The sequence below is a fragment of the Neophocaena asiaeorientalis genome, unplaced genomic scaffold (genome assembly GCF_003031525.2).
Source record: "Neophocaena asiaeorientalis asiaeorientalis breed wild unplaced genomic scaffold, Neophocaena_asiaeorientalis_V1.1 scaffold165, whole genome shotgun sequence".
In the NCBI taxonomy this organism is placed as follows: domain Eukaryota; kingdom Metazoa; phylum Chordata; class Mammalia; order Artiodactyla; family Phocoenidae; genus Neophocaena; species Neophocaena asiaeorientalis.
The window spans coordinates 2,466,096-2,489,958 of NW_020173918.1; the positions used below are offsets into that span (position 1 = coordinate 2,466,096).

At 42.4% G+C, this 23,863-nt stretch overlaps 5 protein-coding genes and 1 non-coding gene across 9 annotated transcripts; 3 read left to right on the forward strand and 3 right to left on the reverse strand.

The window, feature by feature from the left end:
- Positions 1-24: 24 nt before the first annotated feature.
- LOC112404098 (histone H2A type 1-like) lies at positions 25-22,807 on the reverse strand. 4 transcript variants are annotated; one of them, XM_024751920.1, is made up of 3 exons: positions 22,790-22,807; positions 18,095-18,488; positions 17,260-17,392 (listed from the first exon to the last, which is right to left on the reverse strand). In XM_024751920.1, the coding sequence occupies exons 2-3, from the start codon at positions 18,477-18,479 to the stop codon at positions 17,316-17,318; spliced, it is 462 nt and encodes a 153-aa protein (XP_024607688.1). In that variant the 5' UTR covers positions 18,480-18,488; positions 22,790-22,807; the 3' UTR covers positions 17,260-17,315. The 4 variants fall into 4 exon arrangements, with proteins under 4 accessions (XP_024607690.1, XP_024607689.1, XP_024607688.1 ...); XM_024751919.1 differs by lacking the exon at positions 22,790-22,807 and adding an exon at positions 18,853-18,978; XM_024751922.1 differs by lacking the exons at positions 17,260-17,392; positions 22,790-22,807 and adding an exon at positions 25-3,589 and having other exon boundaries at positions 18,071-18,540.
- On the reverse strand, positions 5,275-16,585 carry LOC112404118 (uncharacterized). Its single transcript, XM_024751949.1, has 3 exons — positions 16,147-16,585; positions 6,898-7,092; positions 5,275-5,758 (listed from the first exon to the last, which is right to left on the reverse strand). The coding sequence occupies exons 1-3, from the start codon at positions 16,549-16,551 to the stop codon at positions 5,327-5,329; spliced, it is 1,032 nt and encodes a 343-aa protein (XP_024607717.1). The 5' UTR covers positions 16,552-16,585; the 3' UTR covers positions 5,275-5,326.
- LOC112404102 (histone H2B type 1-L-like) lies at positions 5,739-7,288 on the forward strand. The gene has a single exon (XM_024751926.1). It carries the CDS (start codon positions 6,775-6,777, stop codon positions 7,153-7,155), a length of 381 nt encoding a protein of 126 aa, XP_024607694.1. The 5' UTR covers positions 5,739-6,774; the 3' UTR covers positions 7,156-7,288.
- LOC112404103 (histone H2B type 1-like) lies at positions 18,859-19,712 on the forward strand. Its single transcript, XM_024751927.1, has one exon. The coding sequence runs from the start codon at positions 18,876-18,878 to the stop codon at positions 19,254-19,256; it is 381 nt and encodes a 126-aa protein (XP_024607695.1). The 5' UTR covers positions 18,859-18,875; the 3' UTR covers positions 19,257-19,712.
- LOC112404105 (histone H4) lies at positions 22,467-22,822 on the reverse strand. The gene has a single exon (XM_024751930.1). It carries the CDS (start codon positions 22,809-22,811, stop codon positions 22,500-22,502), a length of 312 nt encoding a protein of 103 aa, XP_024607698.1. The 5' UTR covers positions 22,812-22,822; the 3' UTR covers positions 22,467-22,499.
- An 897-nt stretch (positions 22,823-23,719) lies between these two features.
- Positions 23,720-23,791, forward strand: TRNAM-CAU (transfer RNA methionine (anticodon CAU)). Its single transcript has one exon. It is a non-coding gene; the product is annotated as a tRNA-Met (tRNA).
- Positions 23,792-23,863: the final 72 nt, after the last annotated feature.

The window sequence follows — 23,863 nt, forward strand, 5'->3', positions numbered from 1 at the left end:
CAGCTACACATACACACACACACACACAACTTACTGGTTAATAGTTTATTAAACTTTACTATTTAAACTTTCTTTAAAAGAAAAAAAGGAGGTAGCCTGTGATTACCTTTCTAGCTTTTCTAAGCAGGAGTTCATCTTTTCCCCATCACAACTGTATTCCATACTTTCTTCTTTCTAGAAAGGGCCAAAAAACCCTCCTCTTAGAAGACTGGTTTGGTTGAGAAGGCGATTTGGATAAATGGGAAGATGTGAAATGGTTACTCAGAAGAATCTTTTTGAAAATAAGAGATTGCATCAAGGGGGAAAGATAAGGAAGGGGGAAGAGACCTGTGACGTCTTTAATACCCAGAATGAGAGAGTTTGGCTTTTGATTATGAGTGATGAGGAATAAGTGTTATGTGGGAATGTGACATTCAGGAAAATGGTTACTATATAGTATCTCTGTAGTTCGTTACATTTTACAAACCACTTCTATGCCTGCCTCACTATAAAGCATTTGCCGTAGGTATAGCTAAGCTGCTTGATTAGACTACACCGCGTGGCTTGTGGGATCTTAGTTCCCCAACCAGGGATTGAACCCAGTCCATGGCAGTGAAAGTCCTAACCACTGCACTGCCAGGGAATTCCCTAAGCTACTTGTTTTAAAGTTAAGAAAATTGTGGCTTAGAAAGAGGAAATGACCAGAATCACCTTGTCAATAAATGATGGACCTGTGTCTCAAACACAAGTTTCTTTATTCCTAGTGTCATTTTCTGAGCACTGCTCCCCATCTATTACGTCAACTGGAAAAGGAGTAGAGTTCTCTATTTCCTTTTTAGGCTCATCCAGAAAAAAATAACATTCATGTATTTCTATTTTAGGCCCTTTATGAGCTATCCAATTCACAATCACTTTGGAATGCACCAGAAGGGATTAAACACGATTCAATCAATGCTCTTCTAGTTTTACACTGGTTTATGTAAATTAATATTCATATTCCTTTCCTTGGGACAGTTTCTAATTTACAAGGAAATCAGAACTTGTTTAACTCTTCCTCCATCTCCCAAAATTTTTGTTGCAGTTAAAGCAGGTTAAAATGAACATCTTGGGATGGTCTTGATATTCTGCAGCAGGATGATGAGGGATCAGGAAGCTCATTCCTAGTCCCTGTATTTATTTCATCAGTAAACCACATCCCTAGGAGGGTCTCCTGAAACACTCATCCTTGCATTTCTGATGTTCTTTTGCTAAACAAAGGTGGTCTGTCAATCACAGTGGCAAAAACCCAGGTTTAGAAAAACTCAACAGATCTACACTTAAAGATGGCAAATATCAAGCAGGAGCCTGTGTGAGTAGTTGTCTCCAAAATATACCAAAAAAAAAAAAAAAGAAAGAAAGAAAGAAAAAAGGATGTCTTAGCATGGAAGGTGTGAAGGGCATGTTCATATTTTCTTAGCTGCAGGGGGGTACTTATGCATATGGCATAGGTGTAAGCCAAAAGTAATTTTGGGGGCCAGGCTGAAATCACTACTTTCTCCCTTCTACTTAGTAATTGCCTGACTCCTTTTAACTGGAGGAGGCAGATGGAATTCATGTCACTGTGTGGAGGCCTTGATTACTCATGTCACTCAGTCACTAAATCAGGTAGATGTTTAAATAAATTTCAGTAACTGACAGTTTCTCCCCTCTCACATTCTCTCCTTATCCTCTCATACCTGGATGAGTCCATTGTTTCTTAACCAGTATCCTAAACAGTTTCTTGCTAACTGGTTCTTCCTAACAGGTTCTCCAGCCCCTAATTCCTAAATTCTGGTCGTTCTGTCTTATAAAAATTGTCACTCTTGCCTTAGGTTCAAGTGAGAACTTTATAGCCTTTTTTCATAATGATACTTTCTGCTCACACTAACCAGCACTAATAACTGAAATTTACCTTTCTATTCCTTTTTGTTGTTGTTTGTTTTTTGTTTTTTGGACAACTTTACTCATCTGCAATTCCTTCTCTCCTTCTACCTGGGAGAACCTTTCCAATTTCATCTCAAGTTCCAACTCCATGAATAAATTCCCCTAATTAGAAAAATCTAGTTTCTCTGATAATGTGCTTTGATGACATTAATAATTGGGTACCATTATTGTCAATGGAAAATTTATAATGCATCTATTCTTTTCTGTCATTAAACTAAACCCTAGGTCATTAGTCTTCTTTATCTTGTTTTCCCACTACTCTAGGTGTTTTCTTAATTGACTGAGCTTTAAAATCCTGTCAAATGGGTAGGATTACCCCCATAATAATCAGATCCAGTGATTTTCTGTTTTTCTGTGGAAAGCTAAGGGTAATAAATCTCTCTGCCCCTTCTATGACCCTCCTCATGGCTTGATTTAGGCACTAGCTCCCTTACTTTCTGAGGTATGCCATCCAAGGTGTTGGGGCTACTGAAAAAAAAAAAAAAAAAAAAAAAACACCTTTGCAGGATAAAAGTCTTCAGATGTAAAATACCAATATTTACCTGTGTACATATGGGGTAGGCAGGATGTGGAAAAAGAATGGCATTTCTGAATTATCTTGATTTTTAGCTATCACTTCTATAAAATAAAGCTACTGGTCATTCAGAGATTATATACTTGTTTTTAAATTACGTGTACTTATAGGCAACCAGGTAAGCCTGAAATGGTTATACAACTTAATTTTCCAACAGGTACAAATAAAATGTGACATGATTTAGATTTGTGATATTTCCCCAAGAAAATCAAAATTCATTAAAAAAAATCTCATGTTAAGCACTACCATTTCAAGGTATGCCTTTAAGTTTTTTTTTTTAAAGTGTGTGTGTGTGTGTGTGTGTGTGTGTGTGTGTATGTGTCTTAACAATCAAGATCATTGTTTGGATGATGGACAGAAAGGCTAAAAATTGTCCAAGTTAATGTTATAATTTTATTGCTGTGCATCAATTATATTTCTGTGCAATTGGCTGTAATAATTGTAGTATAATAGAACACAGTTTTATATGATCCTGTACATTTTCAAAATCCACCCATTTCCTTTAACATATTATGAAAATGTTAAGATAAACGTATCAGTCTTCCTATGACAGCTCTTCCAAGGAATAAAGCCTCAGGGGTAACTGTTGAGGATCATACGAATGCTATTGTTTAATAGAGCAATGCTAAAGGGGAAAAGTTTGGCTCTATCCTTTTTAACTGAAACTTTCTTAGTTTCAGTTTCCTCATCTGTAAAGAACTAATAGAATAATAATTATGTATATTAGTAGAGAACTATTGAATTTACCTTATATTTTGGAGACTTCATAGACTAATACATGACTTCTGGCCGACTCAGTAATGCAACCACTCAATTAATGTTGATTATTTCTACGTGGTAAAACTATATAGTATTAAAGTTACATGAACTCTATCAATCTTTTACTTCTGTAATCAGGAATAAACTGAATGGTAATTCCTGTTTGTTCAATCATTTTTATTTTAAATTCCAATTTGACTAATTTCCTGAGGGTTTGTTTTAGGCAAAGGACTGTTCTAGATGTTCTGATGGATTTAATAATACAACTAGGTGTTTTCTGTGCCCCCTTGGTCCTCATATCTTGACATCCACCATCTGGTGAGACAGAAACAGACATTAAAAAACTTACTGTGCTAGAATCTCAAAGAAAGTACAGGATATGGGCAAGTACATTCTAATATGGAATGCCTTTATGTAGCGTTACAAATATCTAACACTCCATTATTGGAATTATGAATAGCTAAACTTTTTTCCTTATATGGGTCCAGGCTCCCCAGTTCTCAGCACCCGAGTCTCAATGCCTGACAGACTTCCAAGAACAAAGATTTCGTTCATAAAACCTTTAGGACTTACAATGGCTAACTTGGCCTTGTGTATTTATTTACAGCTTTGTTTCTGTTAAATTTATCACCTGACCTCTTTCCTTACTGATCCTCAAGGGGAAATAGCCCATTAAAAAACAATAAATTAATAGAAGGATCTCAATTTTGTAGTTAAGGATACCTCACCCATCTTGAACCTGAAATTTGCTGAAGTGTTTGAATAGACATAAAATCCTTCCAAACGGTCTACAGTAACCCAATTAGTAACAACCTTTCTACATTTCCAAATAACAGGCTGTATAGTTTCAGTACAAAATTCCTTACTTTTTTCCCTTCAGCTACCAGTTTAGACACAGTGAAGAATTTGTTACTTCCACAAGAAGGGAATATCGTTTCAATACAGAATAACATCACACTGCTGTTTTGTAGGGATGAGAAGAAAGCGAAGACAATATTTTCTGCAATAGAGAACTCTCAAGCTTACAGCTGATTTTCATGTTTTACTGACAAATATGAGGTACTTTCATAAGATTTGATCTAGAGATTAAGATAGGGAATTTAGGAAAACAGAAAAAGGCCCCTTTAATGGCGGCTGCTGAAAGGCTCATGATTCCTGCATTCGAGTTCATTCCATTTTTTCCTACTCAGAGACCCACCCAGCTGCCCCTGTTGGTTGCTTCGGCCCTTTGTAGAGAAGACCTGGTGGGTAGAGACCGCCACCAAGTTCTCAGGAGCTGTCAAGGTCTTCCCTTTGGTGATAAAGCTAATAACCTAAGCCTTGGCTCCGTTTTAGGGGTGGTCGTGGTATATCCGTGACAATTCTCAACAGGTCCTTGTGGTTGCTAGTGAGCTGGGCCTCACAATTCTGGTGAGCAAGGGCACCCTGGTGTAGACCTAGCGTTTAGCCACGCCTAAATGTACCAAACCTACACAAAATACGCCAAACGGGGGTGTGCAAGTAAAGCCATGGAGGCAGTTCCTACACTGAAAACTTAAAAATAACATAGGCTTTTTAGGACTTCCCTGGTGGTGCAGTGGTTAAGACTGCCTGCCAATACAGGGGACACGGGCTTGAGCCCTAGTCCAGGAATATCCCACATGCCACGGACCAACTAAGCCTGTGCACCAGAACTGCTGAGCCCACGCACTGCAACTACTGAGTCCAGTGCTGCAACTACTGAAACCCTCAAGCCTAGAGCCCGTACTCTGCAAGAGAAGCCACTGCAATGAAAAGCCCGCGCACCACAACGAAGAGTAGCCCCCGCTCGCCGCAACTAGAGAAAAGTCCATATGCAGCACTGAAGACCCAATGCAACCCCCCCCCAAAAAAAAACCCCACATCATAGGCTTTTTAAAGAGCTTAATTCCGAAACTCTCTCCACAAAGGTCTCTCGGGACTGCGCAAAATTTGTGCTCTTAATGACCAAGTACTACGGCACCTTTTATATGATCAAATGTTTGGCTCTGAAAAGAGCCTTTGGGTTTCAGTTATCACTCGATTAAGGCCAATTTACGCCCTCTCCCCGCGGATGCGGCGAGCAAGCTGGATGTCCTTGGGCATAATGGTGACGCGCTTGGCGTGGATGGCACACAGGTTGGTGTCCTCGAAGAGCCCCACCAGGTAGGCCTCGCACGCCTCCTGCAGCGCCATCACGGCCGAGCTCTGGAAGCGCAGGTCGGTCTTGAAGTCCTGCGCGATCTCGCGCACCAGGCGCTGGAACGGCAGCTTGCGGATCAGCAGCTCCGTGGACTTCTGGTAGCGGCGGATCTCGCGCAGGGCCACCGTGCCGGGCCGGTAGCGGTGCGGCTTCTTCACGCCGCCCGTGGCCGGCGCGCTCTTGCGGGCCGCCTTGGTGGCCAGCTGCTTGCGCGGCGCCTTGCCGCCGGTCGACTTGCGAGCGGTCTGCTTAGTACGAGCCATAGTGAGAGATTGCAAACACTGCTACAACTACAAGCCGTGCTGTTCTTGCTCTTATTTATACAGGCGAAGTCCTCCTGATTGGTCCGAATCTTCAAATTCCGCGCCGTGAATTAAGTAACTGGATAGGCCTTGTGATTGGATACCAGGTCTCACTTTAGAAAATCTAGATCTATTGCAGTACGGTCTATATTTTCTGGCTTAAAGTCCTCCGCCATTTATTCACCCTGTATGTTACATGTTTTATATATACCTTAATTGGTTTTGTTTTAATCCCCTTGTTCGGGATTAAGTTTGGGAAGAGACGAAAATGAACGTTCCAGAGTTCTGAGCCCTTTCAAAAACTACGGTTTTGAATGTAATTGATCGAGTCCAGTTTCGTCACTTATCAAAGGTTCTGATTTTGAATAAACGTTTTATTTTAGCAATGCAAGCACCATATTACCTAATTCCCAGCTCTCCAACAAACGCTGGCATCACTTCCAGACACTGTTCCTAGAAAACATGAAAATACTACCGCCGTTGAAATGTGACGATCCTTAATTCTTCGTAAAGCTTAAGTGTTGCCGACTTTGATCAAGCCGAATTGGAAATGCCAATGGCATAATTTTGAAAACATTTATATATTTAGCTAATTTCTATGTTCTCTTTTCTAGAATTACTAACCCGGTAACTGAATTTTGGCAGAAAACTAGTCATAAATTTGTATCGGGCGTTTGTCTCTTTAGGTCCGGATCTAGAGAGAAACAAGGCTCACAAGTAGATACTTACGGACAAGACATTAATTTTTTGCACTATTTTGAAAACGAAAGTTATTTTTTCTGACGGTGGGGGGGGATGTCTAGTGTTAGTTCCACTTAAACAGCCAATCAAAAAGCAGATTTGAAATCACCTTATTTGCATAAAAGGTTTCTACTGGCTGATTTGACCCAATCAGGAATTGAGATAGATTAAGCACCTATTTGCATAGAAGCCCTACAAAAATAGGCCAACATTGTAACAGGTGTTGTCAGTTTTCGTCTGTTTGATAACTTTACACCATGCCTGAGCTGGCTAAATCTGCTCCTGCTTCCAAGAAGGGATCTAAGAAGGCAGTGACCAAGGCGCAGAAGAAGGATGGCAAGAAGCGCAAGCGCAGCCGGAAAGAGAGCTACTCCGTATACGTGTATAAGGTGCTGAAGCAGGTCCACCCGGACACCGGCATCTCGTCTAAGGCCATGGGCATCATGAACTCGTTCGTCAATGACATCTTTGAGCGCATCGCGGGCGAGGCGTCGCGCCTGGCGCATTACAACAAACGCTCGACCATCACCTCCAGGGAGATCCAGACGGCCGTACGCCTGCTGCTGCCTGGGGAGCTGGCCAAGCACGCCGTGTCCGAGGGTACCAAGGCTGTCACCAAGTACACCAGCTCCAAGTAAATGTTTCCAGGTGCTGTTAAACCCAAAGGCTCTTTTCAGAGCCACTCACACTTTCAAAAGGGGCTCTAATGCTGCATACTATTCGTTTCTAGAGAGAAGTAAGGTCAGGTTTGAAAATTGACTAATTAGGCATCTTTACCATTCTAATTTCTTCAGAAATAGGGGTCTTTTTACTGAGAAGAAATAATTTTAGCGAGCACAGAGCAGAGAAACGGTTTTAAGAACTGAGAAGTCAGTTTTAGCTGCTGAGCTATTAAGAATTTTAGCAGTCAGACCATCAAATGATTGTGAAATCTTTAGTTATTCACGTAATAGAGAAAAGGAAGGGGTAAGAAACCTCAAGTAGCCTGGAAATATAAAACCTTGATTTTGGGATACAGTTCTTGGCTGGCAGCCCAGTGAGTCAGTCAGTCTTCCCTTAAGGCTGATTGGAATTAGCAACAATACAATTTCAGCTACAGTTTTTCAAAATACCATGAGACTAAGGATCATACACGACAGGCTACCTGCAATGTCGATCAGAGCTCTTTAGTTGCTATCCTTATCAAAAGTGGACTTTTGATAAGTCCACTCTCATGGCCATTTCTCTACTGGATTGGGGAGGGTGGGGGGGAGTTGCAGAGTCTTGTGAGATCATAGATCTGAGTGTGCCCAAGATTCTCCTCTAAATGAACTCTTGAGTGGAAAAACTAAGACTGAGTTTATTCATTGACAGCCTATTAAGTTTCAAAAAGTGACAGGTACTAGGGACAGAGCAATGAGCAGGATAGAAACAATCTCTCTCCTCACAGGGCTCATAGTCTAAAATGAATATTTAGACAGTACCCAAACGAACAGAAGGGAAGTATCAGTCTAAATGTCACTTTAGCATTGCCAAAAGCTGAACTGACTTAACCTTAAATTTTTAATTTCCCTGGAGGCAATTCTGGAAGGGAGGTGGAGTAAGAGAGATGGCAAGGGAAGAGGAGACAGTAAAAGAGAGAAAGGAATTACAAAAATGCGCGGAGCTCAAGTTTGTATTTGTGGACTATGGTTAACAACAGATGTTATATATTTACATTTTCAGGTTACCATGTTTTATCATTGGTCCACAAGAATTTTGTATTGGTCCTAGTGCTGTGACTTACTGAAATGTAGGATCTTACTGAAATGTAGAAAGGAATACTATACTGATAAATCTTGTCCATTATTCCTCTTAAAGATTCTCCTTAATAAGATTTCTTCTTTTTTTAATGTGCACCTGTATGACTTAGTATTAGATACCCCTAGAAGTGACAGACAGCCTAAAATAGTCAGTGGTTAAGCAAAGTTAGTCTTTTTCTCTCTATGTAGCTGAGGCCTGGAATGGGCGCTCCACTCTCCTTAGGGAACTCATCCCTTTCTATGTATAAGGTATGTTCTCTCTATTATTTGAGAATATTCTCAAATATATTCTACTATTCAATTCTACTATGGAGAGCCTACCAAGAACAAACTGGATGGATGAAATTCATAAATATTAAGTAGGTAATTCATAAGTAGGAAACATGTGAGAAATATTGGGTAGGTAAGCAAGGCATTTATGAGATACAAAATTCAGAAGCTATATTTACTGTAAATCATTAAGTTAGTACCTCGTGAGATGTTAGACAGAGAGAAAGTAGAGCTTGTGTGTGCTACATGGAGATATAAAGTGATGAAAGAACCAAGAAGTGCCAAATATTTGTAAGACACTAAGTATTTATGAGTTACACAATATTTATGAGTTCTTAAACTGACCACCCATTGGTGACTCCCATTTTGGTACCATTTGCCCTCTACAGACAACATGCACATAAAAGACATGTTTGCTTGGTATGTCACTGGTGACCTCCCTAGATGGGAGGCTGTATACTCAGCCCTGCATCTCTCCAACAGAGCAAGCATGTGTTGGCTCCAAATCACTTCCACCTGCTGGACCCCTTTGCTCAAAGTCCAACCTAGTTCTCAGCAGAGAAGAAATTCAAAGGAAGGCAGGGAGAGGAGAGAGAGGGAGAGGGGAGGGTCAGAGAGAGATAGGAGAGAGGGAGGGGGAGGAGAAGGGGGAGAAGAGGAGGAAAGGGAGGTTTCACATGAAAAGTGAAACCAAGGATTCAACTGATCTTTTTGCAACCTATCTGAAATGTGTTCATTTGTCCAGTATCTTTTCCCTTGTTTCTTGCCATATATTTAAAATTGATTCAATAAAATTAATCAGGTAACTTAAATTGGTCTGTGAGACTTTATGTTCTATGACCTTGGAAATGGCCTGCCTGGTAGTGTATTGAGAGGCTACCACTGCATTAAGGTAATTTCTCACTTGTCATTCTAGTTGTCATTCGTAATAAGATATGGTCCCTGTTACCTAGGACATATAACATTGTCCTATAGAGCACATAATAATGTATACAAATATAGGACAGTAATGAAATATGCTTAAAATTGAAGGGCTTTGAGGTTCACTACCTGGGCTGAAATTTGTTTTCACCATTTACTAGCCAGGTGACCTTGGGCATTATGCAGAATCACTCAGCATGCTTCCCCATCTGTAGAGATAATACAGTAACTCTTATAGGTGATTTGCTCAAGCATATTTAGTGTTGGGACTACCCCAGAACTCTGTTGTTTCAATGCTCTGTCTACCACTATCAGGAAAGAACAGAGGACTTGTGCATAGTGATTTTAGAAGATACACAGGTTTTCTGGAAAGAGAATTAGAGCAAGTGTGGATATCTGAGGTGACACATACATGATACTAACTTCAGGGCCCCAGTTCTGCACAGATAAACTCTATAAACCTTCAGAGGCAGAGGCACACTGGCTGTTAACCTCTCCTTCCTGAGCCCTCAGAGACCTTGTTTCCCAACTTCCCTTGTAGTTGGGTGTGGCCTTCTTAGCCCACATAGCTGAGTTCCTAACAATGGAATGTAAATAAAAGTAAAGTTTGAGATTTTCAGGTCTGGGGCATAATAACCTCCCACGAAGACTTTCCAAGCTCTTTCCCCTCCCAAGACAAAAGTGTTTTAGAAACAAAAGAGGCCCAAAATAGAGTTATGTCATCAGACCAAGACTTAATTACAGTTTTGGCTTCCCCAGAAATGAAATCTTAAACTAGTCAAACAGGAATTGCCTGCTCAGCACCAGTCAGGTAATCAGCCGGACAGACCCCTGCCAACCCCTAAAGGAAAGCAACCTTGCAATAAGCTACCCATTTTTTTTCCTAGTGTAACTTCCCTGTTCCTGCTCCCTTCTGCCTAGAAAAATCTTTTATTTTGTACAGCTCCTCACAGCTCTCTTCTATCTGCTAGACTGGATGCTGCCTGATTCATGAATCACTGAATAAAGCCAATAAGCTCTTTAAAATTTACTCCATTGAATTTTATTTTTTAACATGGGAAAGCAATGTGTTTAGGATGATTGAGACACAGAGATAAAAGGGCACATGGGCTCCAGAACCACTGCTTGGAAGAAAGAGCTACTTGCTGATCTAGAACACCCTTTTTGGACCTCATAAAAGCAGAGAATAAACTTGCAATAAGCCGTAAGGTTGTCAACTGAAAAAATAATAATAACCTAAAAGTTGAAAATTATGTTATATTCAGCAGGTATATGGAGGACTTAAGCCCAGGAGACAGCCTCTCAGATAGCTCTGAGGGACTGGTCCTGAAGAGGTAAAGGAGGATCCAGGATATATAGGAGTTTTTGGAAAAAAAACAAAAAAAAAACAGCACAAAAAAGCACGTAGTTGGAAAGTCAAAAGATTACTGTTAAAGAAAACTGCCATCTCAAGTTAATGAAGTTAGCCCTTTTCTATATCTGGGAAGATGCAAGAGTCTGGACTCATTGAAATCATTCTTTTGATATATATGTAGCTTAACTATCTAGGGCCAGTATCCTGTTTTTCTCCATCCTAAATCCCCTCAGGGTGCACAGGCAGGGGCGGTTGCGGGAGCTGATGGCTTGATGGCCGCCACATCCTTAGTTTACTGATATGGCAGGTGACATTCTTTGTCCACAAGGTTTGGGGGTTTATCTTAATATACCCTCCACCAAGGCAGGGTCCCAATCTCTATTTTCTAAAAGGAAGTTCTGTTACTTGCTGGATCTCAAACCTTGTAGAACCAGATAGCTAGCTACATTCTTTAGTTGGCAAAGGATAGAGGACATTTTCTTCCTCCCCGACAGTTTCAGTTATCTGGCAAAACCCGAAGGACACCAGTTTTCCATTCTTTCCTTAAACACTACTTATTAAAAATGAAAGTAATTAATAGTTTACACTCCATAATGAAAATCCCTGCATTTGGACTGCAGTGTCTCCCAATAGGAAGGGTTCAGAAGAGATGTGATCTCTTAGTTCTGTGCCAAGACAAAGCTATAGCTCAAGATCTGCAGCTGAGAACATGTAACACCTTTATCATAAATAAATAAATGTATTTTAATTTTGTTTTATTTTTAAAATCATGGGTTTGGCCATCAAATCATCACCATTTTGAAGGTTTTAATATAGAGTTCTATTAGCCATGAGCCAACAGATGAGCAGTTTTTTTTATATTTGGGGACTTATCCATAATTATCCAATGTAATCTCAGAAAATTTACTTGTTAGACTGTATAAAGCCTTTTTAGAAATATTACATTTGGATTCTCTTTTTTCTGAAAAGTAAAACGATGATGGTGATTATTTGGAACCTCAAAATATCTTACTTTTTATTTTAAATAAATTATCAAATAATTAATGGTCTTTCCTTAATGACTGGTATCCTTGAATCAGGCTGGCAGTCCTCCCTGGGATTAGTACTCATCTCTTCCTGCCCCGGCCTCAGTTTACCATCTGAATTGGGTGTGCTCAGGAAACTAGAACAATACTTTTGGGGGAAAAAAAAATGTGTAAAATCGCTGCTGAGCTTGAGACTTGAAACTCCAGTTTGAGAAAACAGAAGAGGAACCTGGTTCTATCTAGTTGGTTATCAGACCTGCGACCATCATTCCAAGTGATGCTCCCAACATAGGACCTTCGCAATCACGGTTTCTTCTCTGTGGAATGATCTTACAGATGTATGAAGACCCCTCTCCCTTCCAAGCTTCATGACACTGACTTTCATGTCTCATCTCAGTTGTGAAGTTTTCCCCACCCACCTTATTTAAAATGACGACTATCCACCACCCATCTCCCACTCTGTGGCAGTCCTTAATCCCCTTGGCCTGTTTTCTTTGTGTTTTCTTAATCCTCTTTACCTACCAAAAGACTGTTTATCTTTGTTTATTTTCTGCCTCCCACAATAATCGTCGGTGAGCTCCGCACAGTAGGATCTTTGCCATGTTACGCCTTGCTCTTTCCAACACCTACAACATTGTTGAGCACATAGTAAGCACTCAAAAAGTTTTTGATGAGTGGATGGATGGATGAAGTAAAATGGACATATGCACATAACACAAAATGTCCATCCATTCTCTAGTGATGGAGATAAAGTCCATGACAGTTTTATCCAAATGAACCCCTGTGAGAGGTAGTTCCCCTCACTATGCTTCCATTTCTTCGTCATCATATTTGAGCTGATAATGGCCCCCCCAACCCACAGAGTTATTGTGAGGATTAAATTAAATAATCCATATAGGCACTAAATTACAGACTTTGAATTGATAAAATCATGAATCTGGACAGTTCCCAAGGCCGGTATTGTTAACATCTCTACTTGGCAAATGACATAATAAAGACCAAGAGTGCTACATGGACCTTGCAACACAGGGGGCTTGTATTCAGCCAGAAGGTCACTACTGACTGACCCAGTGATAGAAAGCTGGATAGCTCACCACTGTTCCTGATACAAAAACCCCTTGCCTGGTTCCTGAAGACATTTGATTTTCAATTCAAATAAATCATTTGTTACCTGAGGGTAAACAATTTGCCTGTGTCCATAAAACTAGTAAATGGAAGTACTATGCTATGAGTCACCTTTAATCCCAAATGTTTATATTTTATAAATGATTTTCTCTTTTCTCCCTAACTATAAATCCTCCGGGTCAGCTTCTATTTTCAAGGTTTGAATAGCACAAAATAAAGAAAAATGGGCCTTGATTTTTGTGCTGGAGCACAACTGAGACCACCTGAAAACAAAGCAGAACCTGATTAAATGAGAGAGAGGGACACAAAAATTCCTATGTGCAACTCCTCTCAAGACCTTCCATCTCACTCAGAGCAAAAGCCTAATTCCTTACCGTGACTTACAAGCCCCTGCATGATCTGGTTTCCTTTCATTTCTCTGCCATTATTTCCTCCTACAGCGCCCAGCCCACTCCACTCCACATAGCCCCCCCTGGCATCTCAACATTCCTCCTCCTCTCCCTCTTTTTTTTTTTATAATTTATTGATTGATTGATTTTTGGCTGCGTTGGGTCTTTGTTGCTGCATGCGGGCTTTCTCTAGCGGCGGCGAGCAGGGGCTACTTTTTTTGTTGCCGTGTGTGGGCTTCTCATTGCGGTGGCTTCTCTTGTTGCGGAGCACGGGCTCTAGGCGTGCGGGCGTCAATAGTTGTGACACGCAGGCTCAGTAGTTGCAGCACGCGGACTCAAGAGCGCAGGCTCAGTAGTAGTGGCACACAGGTTTACTTGCTCCGCAGCAGGTGGGATTTTCCCGGACCAGGGCTCGAACCCGCATTCCCTGCATTGGCAGGCGGATTCTTAACCACTGCGGCACTCACCAGGGAAGGCTCCCATTTTCTCTTTCCACAACTTCTTCCTCACAACTCTTTGCTGAAATAACTACCTCCATACTGCTGTCTTCATTGGTCACCTTATCTAAATTTCAACTCCCCATGACAATCCTTATTCTTGCTTTATTGTTCTTCTCACCATCTAACATATTACGTATGATGCTGATTTATTGTCTATCCCAGGGTCAAATGTAAATTCCATGAGAGCAAAGAATCCTGTCTGTTTTGTTCTCCAAGTATATTCCCAGTGCACAGAACAGCATCTGGCACATTGTAAACTCAACAAATGTATGTGGAATAAATAAATTTAAAAAGTCATCAATGTTAAATGTTGTTTGTTGGGGGAGTAATCATGGCATCACAATTAGGTTTTAAAGTAGATGTATATTAAAATGTTGAGAGAGGAAATGATATGATTTGCTTGACAATAATCAAGGTAGAAGAGGTATAAATTTGGCCAGTGTTGATGTTGAGGCTGGGTGAGGAGTACGTAAGGTCTGTTAAATTATTATCTCTACTTCCATATATTCTCAAATGTTGCATAATAAAAAAATATTTTTTAAGTTTTAAAAAATGAAACAATATCCAGGGTGGGAGGTGGGGAGATAAATTCCTAAATAATTTTTTTTTTTTTAAAGGCTATGGAGAAAGGCCACCTGAAAGACCAAACAAGACCTTGTGCTAATCTGTACAGGAAAGCACAATGTGAAGACAGAGGTATCCACTCTCCAGGATGTTCCTCCTTGTAGCATCCCTGAAAACCTAGTCATGTCAACCACTGAAAGCAGCTACATTTCTCGATATAGACTCACATTAGCCCTGTCCTCAGAAACTGCTATAAAAGCCAAATACTATTTGATTCATTGCAGTGAGATAAACTGTCATCGAGCAAGCCAGAAAGTCCTCCTTTGGAACTACAAGGAAAGCCTGATTCAGTTAGGTAACTCCTTGCTAAGCCTGGAGTCCAACAGGAGCTAACCACAAGATTGGAATTTATTCAATATTTAGTCCTGGCCCTAGCTACCTATTGGAAGCACCTGAGTTTTAATAATTACTGTTGCCTGGGCCCACCTCATACAATTATAGTCATACTGATTGGACCCCAAGCAAAAATATTTTAATAAAAGCTCCAATTGACTGTAATGTGCAGTCACCACTGAGACCACTGATCCATAATGAAATCAGACTCTGGAGGCACCTTGTTACGTGCAACTGCTTGACAGAAATTTCATTCTATTACATAAATAAGTGTAGTTTGCAAATGCTTTCTCCTGGTAAGAGTTCAGACAGGCTGCTTTTCTTGATGAGACCAAAAACACCATTTAAAAAAATAGACTTCTTAATCTAGCGTTCATAAGAATCACCTGGGGTGAACTGGGTACAACATAGATTCTGACTCAGTAGACCTGGGTTGGGTCTGAATATCTACGTTTCTAGCAAATTCCCAAGTGATGTACATGCTGCTGGTGGTGGACCACACTTTTAGTAGTGAAACTGTAGAAGCCAGCAGGGTTCTCTATCTTGGGTTCTGCTACCAATAAGTTTATTAGAAATCTTGACTGAGAGGTCTAATTTTTTTTTTTTATAGAAGTCTACTATCAGCAAAATAACGCCCTCACTGTTCTCTGTGTAAAAGGTCAAACATTTCACAGGAAAGCCAAAACTGTTTCACCTTTAACTTGGCAGAGATTGGAACTGAGCAAATTGAGGTCTCAGAGACATTAGAAAGCAACCACAAACGCTCTAGCTTCTCAATTGTCAATGCCCAAACATGTGGGAACACAGTTTTAGAATGGGTAAGCAGCAAATCCACACCCACCTTCACCCAAATTCAACCTTTTGTGGGTAAAGCAGCTCACCTTCCATACATAATCCACGTACTCCAATAACCCGACCTTCACATCACACCGATTACTGCCCCTTCCAAACTACCTAAAACACGGCTTATTCTATTGCCAAACCTACCAATCCCCCACTCCACCTGCATGTTTATATTACATTTCCCACGAGACAGCATTGAGGAAATTTTGCACATAACCTACGAATTGAAGGTATGCAAAGCTGCCAGAACTTAATTAACTGAAATAGTAAAGACACTTGTAAAGTTACACGACACTCCCAAAACAAGTTTACCCAGTAACTCATGAGGAAATTTCCACCTTAACACCCCAAACCAAAACTCTCCGAAACAGAACAGACTAAATGACAGCTACTTTAAAGAAAACGTGGGTGGCTCTTAGAAGAGCCTTTTTAGTTGGATTGAGACAGCTGAGGAAGCTTTATGCCCTCTCCCCGCGTATACGGCGAGCAAGCTGGATGTCCTTGGGCATAATGGTGACGCGCTTGGCGTGGATGGCACACAGGTTGGTGTCCTCGAAGAGCCCCACCAAGTAGGCCTCGCACGCCTCCTGCAGCGCCATCACGGCCGAGCTCTGGAAGCGCAGGTCGGTCTTGAAGTCCTGCGCGATCTCGCGCACCAGGCGCTGGAACGGCAGCTTGCGGATCAGCAGCTCCGTGGACTTCTGGTAGCGGCGGATCTCGCGCAGGGCCACCGTGCCGGGCCGGTAGCGGTGCGGCTTCTTCACGCCGCCCGTGGCCGGCGCGCTCTTGCGAGCCGCCTTGGTGGCCAGCTGCTTGCGAGGCGCCTTACCGCCAGTGGACTTCCGCGCAGTTTGTTTAGTTCGAGCCATCGCAAGAAACGAGACAAAAAAAGAAACCAAATAGGCAAATAAGTAGGAAGAGGTCCCCTTTATATACACTCAGAAACGTTCCGATTGGCCTTGCGCTATTTCAAAAGGCCCGCGAAACAAAACCATTGGCTGAAGAGTCAACGCAGTGATTGGTGAAGAACTAGAGACTCTGATTGGATGAAATACTCCACATTTCGATCCCTCTTTTTGTTATACTCTGCGACCCAAAGGAACTAATTTTCTAATGTTCTAGTTCAGCGCATCTCACATTATAAGTAAGGAACCACTTGGGGATCGTGGACGATGCCAATTCTGATTCAAATCTATGTAATGGGGCCTAGAATTCCGAGGACTACGCTTTAAGAACAGATTTACTTGTATTCTTTTTCTTCCGTGGTTACTTTTTCTGAACTGAACTTAGATTCCCCTGGGCTGCCACTTCCTATCTCTACTGGGAAACCACGGGGAAAGCGACGGGCCGGGGACGACCAGCAAACAGTGCGCAACAAATGATTGACTTTCCTATGGTGGCCAAATGGGATTTTGCTTCAGTTTGTTCCAGCAGAAATTAGTTAAGGTAGCCGCCATCATGTTTAACTCTTCTTTTAGCCCAGTCAGCCAGTGTCTCAGAGATCTTTCTTTCTTGCTTAATTTCACTTTGAAACTGATTATTTTCTAGTTAGAATTGTACTATGCACCTGGTGTTTATTTCTCCAAGAAAACACTCCCTTCCTCTGTGAACATTTTTCATTCCAGAAAGGAGATCACGGTGCGATAACCTCAAGCACCACCAGAGCCAGTCCCAGGACCGCCGGACGCCATCTTTGATTTTGAAATTTTCCTGAAGTAAAAAAGAACGCAAAATTGCATTCTTACCTGCGACCCTATTTTCCACTCCTAGACTGTATAAGATAACTTCCTACTCTCTCAAGGGAGAGCACAGTCTTAAGGGCACTAGTCTGCTGTGGTCTCCATTGCCTGGCAAAGCAATGAAAGCTACTCTTTTCTACTTCCCCAAAACATTGTCGCCGCTTACTATTCGGCACGGGTGAACGGAGGCCGAGTTTCGGCAACAAGTTCAGAACTTGAAAAGCCCGCGCTGATCTGATTTGCCAGCCGTGCTTTCGTTTGGCTGTTTCAAACGTCTTAGTGACAATTCTAACCTACCACCCCCAGCCTGCCTTCTCGGCAGGATAGAAATGTTTCCCTTCTCGCTAAATAACCAAACTACCCCAGGTTTTTAAAACGTTACCAAAATTTGCTTCTTCACCACTACTTAAAGCCCTTGTTTACGGTACTAACCACTTTTTTGTAAAAGTTGTTTCCCTGAGTCACATTTCAATCAGTCCCGTTAGATAGCGAAGATAACTTGCGATAATAAACTGTGGCGATTATCCAGAGGCTTTAACCGCGCGTAAGCTTCATAGACCCAGCCCAGGTTTAGTTACAAGCTTTTTTAAGTGTGAAAATGTGGACGGCTCTGAAAAGAGCCTTTGGGTAAAAAGTTATAGACACGCACTGATATTGGGATTGGTTCACTTGCCCTTGGCCTTGTGGTGGCTCTCGGTCTTCTTGGGCAGCAGTACAGCCTGGATATTGGGCAGGACACCGCCCTGAGCGATGGTGACTTTGCCCAGCAGCTTGTTGAGCTCCTCGTCGTTGCGGATGGCCAACTGCAGGTGACGCGGGATGATACGCGTCTTCTTATTGTCGCGGGCCGCGTTGCCCGCCAGCTCCAGGATCTCGGCCGTCAGGTACTCCAGCACTGCCGCCAGGTACACCGGAGCGCCGGCCCCGACCCGCTCGGCGTAGTTGCCCTTGCGGAGCAGGCGGTGCACACGTCCCACGGGGAACTGGAGCCCGGCGCGCGAAGAGCGGGTCTTAGCCTTGGCACGTACCTTACCGCCCTGTTTCCCCCGGCCAGACATGACGAAACACTAAAATCAAACAAAAACCAAAGAAAATGACACTGCGAACACAAGAAACTAGACTATTATACTCTGCGGCGGTTTGGTAAAACAGCCTGTGCGATTGGCCGAACACAAACCTTAGCCAATCAAAAGCTAGTTCTAAAACAACAACGTTACTAATTTACATAGAGAGTTTGTAATTGAAAGGTCAAATTATGTAAGGTTGAGCTAAGGGAAGAGCCAATGAGACTTTGTAATAAAGAGCCTATCAGAGATTAGGATGCTGAAAGGACCAATCACAAATCGTAATTCTGCCATCTCTAATTTGCATACAGACCAAACAAATACTGAGGCCGGTTGCTCGTGGGCGTATTTGTTTCACGTTCGCTACCTGGTGGTTTTGTGGATCTTGCGATGCCTGAGCCAGCTAAGTCTGCTTCTGCTCCGAAGAAGGGCTCCAAAAAGGCGGTGGCCAAGGCCCAGAAAAAGGACGGCAAGAAGCGCAAGCGCAGTCGCAAGGAGAGCTACTCCGTGTATGTGTACAAGGTGTTGAAGCAGGTTCACCCGGATACCGGTATTTCCTCTAAAGCCATGGGTATCATGAATTCATTTGTCAACGACATCTTCGAGCGCATCGCGGGCGAGGCGTCGCGTCTGGCACATTACAACAAACGCTCAACCATCACGTCCAGGGAGATCCAGACGGCCGTGCGCCTTTTGTTGCCCGGGGAGTTGGCCAAGCATGCCGTGTCGGAGGGCACCAAGGCTGTTACCAAGTACACCAGCTCCAAATAAGCTCGCTCCCTCTCCAGTAACTCAAGGCTCTTTTAAGAGCCACCCACATTGTCTCTTAAGGGTCTGTAACTCCAGACTTCAAAATTATATTTATGTATGACCTAGGAAAGAGAAAAAGATCTGAAAGCTTCGGAAAGTTACTCTTTGGTAAGAGACGTTTGCCTTTGTAAGAGAAATACCTCTTTTGTATGGGTGTCTCTTACTCTACCAGGAAGAGGAAGATGGCCAAATCTAGTTATCTATGGAAAAGCCCACAACCTACATCTGCATAACAACGTTACCCTTGTTTCCTGTGCTTTCACCTGGTTGCCCATCCCCATTGTTTTTAGTTTTTAGCTGAAGATGGTATTTAAGGTGGTAGCCGCAGCCACTTTGTAGATTTTGTTTTACTGGGGCTCTCCAATGTATACAGGAGATACATCGTTGTTACGTTTGGTTTTTCTCCTGTCAATCTGTCTTCTATCAGTTATTAGGCCAGCCAAAGAATCTAGAAGGGAAGAAGGAAAAAAATTTTCTTCCCTACATCTACACAGTGAGTTTTGTGAACATGAAATATGTTACTATATTTTGAATGGTGCTTGTGAAGAAAATTCCCTAAACTCCACATATAATTAAGGCATTCATTTCTTGCTTTCCGAAGTTAATTTTAAGTACATTTTAAAATAATGTATTCTTGAAAACAAATAAGTATATTTGAGAAATGGATAAGCATGGTTTAAGGGGAAATCCCCCAGCATATGATATAGTCCCGACTGCCTCTTTGAATGTTAAATTTGAGCATCTTACTTAAACCCTCTGTGAGTATTTCTTTCTAAAATGGGAATAATAATTAGCAACTACTGTGTGGCACTGCTGGGGTGATCAATAAAAAAGCACAAGTAAAGTACTCAGGGTGGTGACTGCACAGAGAAGGTCTTCTAAAGTATTAGCTGTCAGCTAAAGCCTCTGGTTGAAGTGCTGGGAAGCTGCTCTTAGTCCTGCCCACTTTGGAGTCTCAGAATCTTGAAGCCATAAACAAGGCAGTAGGCCGGAAAGGCTACTAGCGTTTAACACCAATTAGGATTCCTTGTCTGGCAGTGAGAACAATCCAAACCACTTCTAACAGTCCAAGCCCCTCTTTGAAACCAGTTCGTTCCCCTGAACTGTTCTGAGGACAACCTAGTGCCTGTGACTGTAAGTCTTCCCTGCCTTTGATGGCCAATTCATGCAACACGTGCCTTACTTTCCAAGGACTTTCTCATGCCTCACTAGGATTAGAGGTACCTCTTTTAATAAGGTGTTGGGTTATAAGGAAGGCCATATAAGAACTACTCACCTCCCTCCACCCAACCACAATACTTCCTTTCTGCATCCAGACTTTCCTTCTTGGTCTTCCTTCCATTTGGAGCTTCACTTTCTCAATCTTTTTGCCCTCAAGCATCACTTATGAATAAAACCGTCTATGACCATATCATTTAAAATGTCACCTCCTTCCTCCACACTTTAATGCTTTTCCCAGCTTCAGTGGTCCTCATAGCACCATCTTACATACTGTTTTACCTGTCTTGTTTGTGCCCCCTCCAACAAAATATAAGCTCCATGAATATAGATATATTGTTTTGTTCACAGTTGTTCACTGCTATAATTCCATAGCATCAGACAGTGCCTGGTATATGCCATGTGCTCAATTTTGTTTGTTTATTAAATTAACATCGTCATATGAATTTGTTTCCTCAAACCAGTGCCTTAGCTCAAATAACATCTGATCCTTTTCATATTTAAGCACCAGAGCCCGTATCTTTAAAACAGATGAGATTCCAAATGACTGCATTGATTTCTGGCTCGCAAAGTATCACCCTACAAATTACTTGCAGGCCACAAGGAGGAAAAATCTGTTTTTACAAAGACACTAATCACCCTAAACCAGTAATTGATCTATCATATCGAATCTGGATAACCCCGACATCAAGTGCCTCTGATGTACAATAGTATTTACATACAATCATCTGTAACTGTTCCTTGACAAGAAAATTAACGTAATTTCAATCAAGTCTAGGGAAAATCACTTGTAGGGCATTCAGGGTACAGAAGTCAAGGAAAATAACCCCATCAGGAAACAAGCCAAAGCAAGACATCCTATAGGCCAGGTCTACAGCAAATCAATATCAAAAAACTAAATGAGATCAAGGAGGAGAGAAGAAAACTTGTAGATTAAAAGACCTGAGACCAAAAAAAGACAGAAACCTGAGACTGAAAAGGCGTGATTGGATCCTCCTAAGCAAACCAGATCTCTAAGACATTTTGGAGCATAACTGGGATTTGTTACTGTGAACCCAGTATTAGATATTAGGGAATCTGGTTTTAGTTTGGCAGTGATTATATGGGAGCTTTTTTAAAAAATAAAATAGTGCGTACTTAATTTGAGGTAAAATATACTGATGCCTGTGTAGCATTTTTTTAAAATCATGTCTACTTAACTGTAAAGCTTAGGTGACATTTATGTTGTTCATTAAGTAACATACTTCCTATCGGCTTTTTAAAATTTTAACAGAAAGTCAGAATACAGTGTTCTCTATGACTAGCAACACGTGCTAGCTCTCCCCGCCTGTGCATTTTAATTTTACCCCCAAAGCACTGGTACAAGGGTTTTAAGTTTGCAGAGCCCAGCAGCAGGACCACACTCCAGCAGAGCTCAGGAGCGCGCCCCCGCGCAGGGGACGACCCGCCCCACTCGTAAATTCGCCTTTGTTCCGGGCCCCGCTTTCCGCCACGGGCGCGGGCTTTCTTTGTTCCTCGTCCTCGCCGCCATTTTGAGCACGGACCACAGGCGGGGAAAGGGAGCCTCGCATTACTACATCGGGGGCAGTGTAAGCCGACTTCTCTCCAGTATTCAAGCACTATGCATACACGATTCCAAACTTGAAATACACCGGAACTTAAGTGGAATCTTCCTAGGGAAAACAGTGCTCTGCGAGTTTCTTCACTGCCCCACGAAACGTTAAAATGCTCAAACTTATACCCGAAACCACTTACACAAAGCAGAAACATACACAAATCAGCCAACTTCTGCCCTCCTAAAATGTGAACTAGAAATTAAAAAGCACGAAAAATAGCTTTTGGCTAATTAAAAGTAAATGAAGTACACCTCATAAAAAGCAAGGAAAAAGAACAGCAAAACGTGCTAGCTCTTTCACCGAAACATTTGGGCGGCCCTGAAAAGGGCCTTTGGTAGTAAAAGATGTTAAATCGCTGAAGACGGGCGACCTAACCGCCGAAGCCGTAGAGGGTGCGGCCCTGGCGTTTGAGGGCGTACACTACGTCCATGGCGGTGACGGTCTTCCGCTTGGCGTGCTCCGTGTAAGTGACCGCGTCTCGGATCACATTCTCTAAGAACACCTTCAGTACCCCACGGGTCTCTTCATAAATCAGACCAGATATGCGCTTGACCCCACCTCGTCGGGCCAGACGCCGGATGGCGGGCTTGGTGATACCCTGGATGTTGTCGCGCAAAACCTTACGATGCCGCTTAGCGCCCCCCTTCCCTAATCCCTTACCACCTTTGCCTCGTCCAGACATGGTAATACTGCTCTGACAATTTTCAAAACAGCAGAGTAAACCCCGAGGCAATTCCCTTATATGAACGGGTTTCGGACCGAATTGAAGACTGAAAGCGCGGTCGCCCGCACTTCCCTTTAGCCCGCCGGCCCCTCTCCTCGCGGCCCAGTCTCGATGACGTCATGATGACTTAGTCCCCGCCCGCCGAATGTGTCCTTCACGAAGGAGTCTACAGCAGGTCTTCCGGCCCTAAGTGGGACTTCTAGGACCTATTTAACAGCTGCGTCAGACTAAAAATGTTAACGTTTTTTTTTACTAATTATCTTTTGCTGTTTGGGATGCTTTGGAACGGTTGCTCAGGAGCCTTGGCCCACACGACTGGAACTGCTGCAACCGTCGCTGGAATGCGGAGCCCCGCTTTGCCCCCAAGTTTACGGTGCTTCCAGCATTACTCCTCCCTACAACAAAATCCCTTCAAACCGAACCCCCCGCTCCGGAGGACTTTAAAAACTGCAGGACTTCACCCTCTCCATCACGAAGCCAAGGGAAATCTGACCAAAAGGATTTTCTTCCCAAAGGCGAATACATGGTTGGTTAGTGATTCTGTGGTAGAATTCTCGCCCGCCGCGCGGACGCCCGTGTTCCTTTCCCTCTTGTTTTCGTTTCCTTCCCTGTTTACTAAAACCTGTAATTCTCATTTAATTATCTAACCACCCCTCACCTCTGCGCCCAGTAACTTAACTCTGTTAATGTTTACTTTTCTCCTCGTCGTTTCCTCTGATTCTGGTAGCGATATTATTCCAGAGACTTGGCAACTTGTAGCCAAGGAATTGAAATAAATAGGCGCCTTCTTACATTTTATATATTTAGAGGCCAAGTCGCCTCTGAGTAGACTTAAGAGTATTATTAGGAATGGTGTTCAGACAGAGAGCAGAGTGGCGCAGCGGAAGCGTGCTGGGCCCATAACCCAGAGGTCGATGGATCGAAACCATCCTCTGCTATTTTCCTTCTGTAGTTAAAATTGTGTAACCTTGTTTCACAGTAAGGAAAAAAAATAAAATGGCGTCCCACCC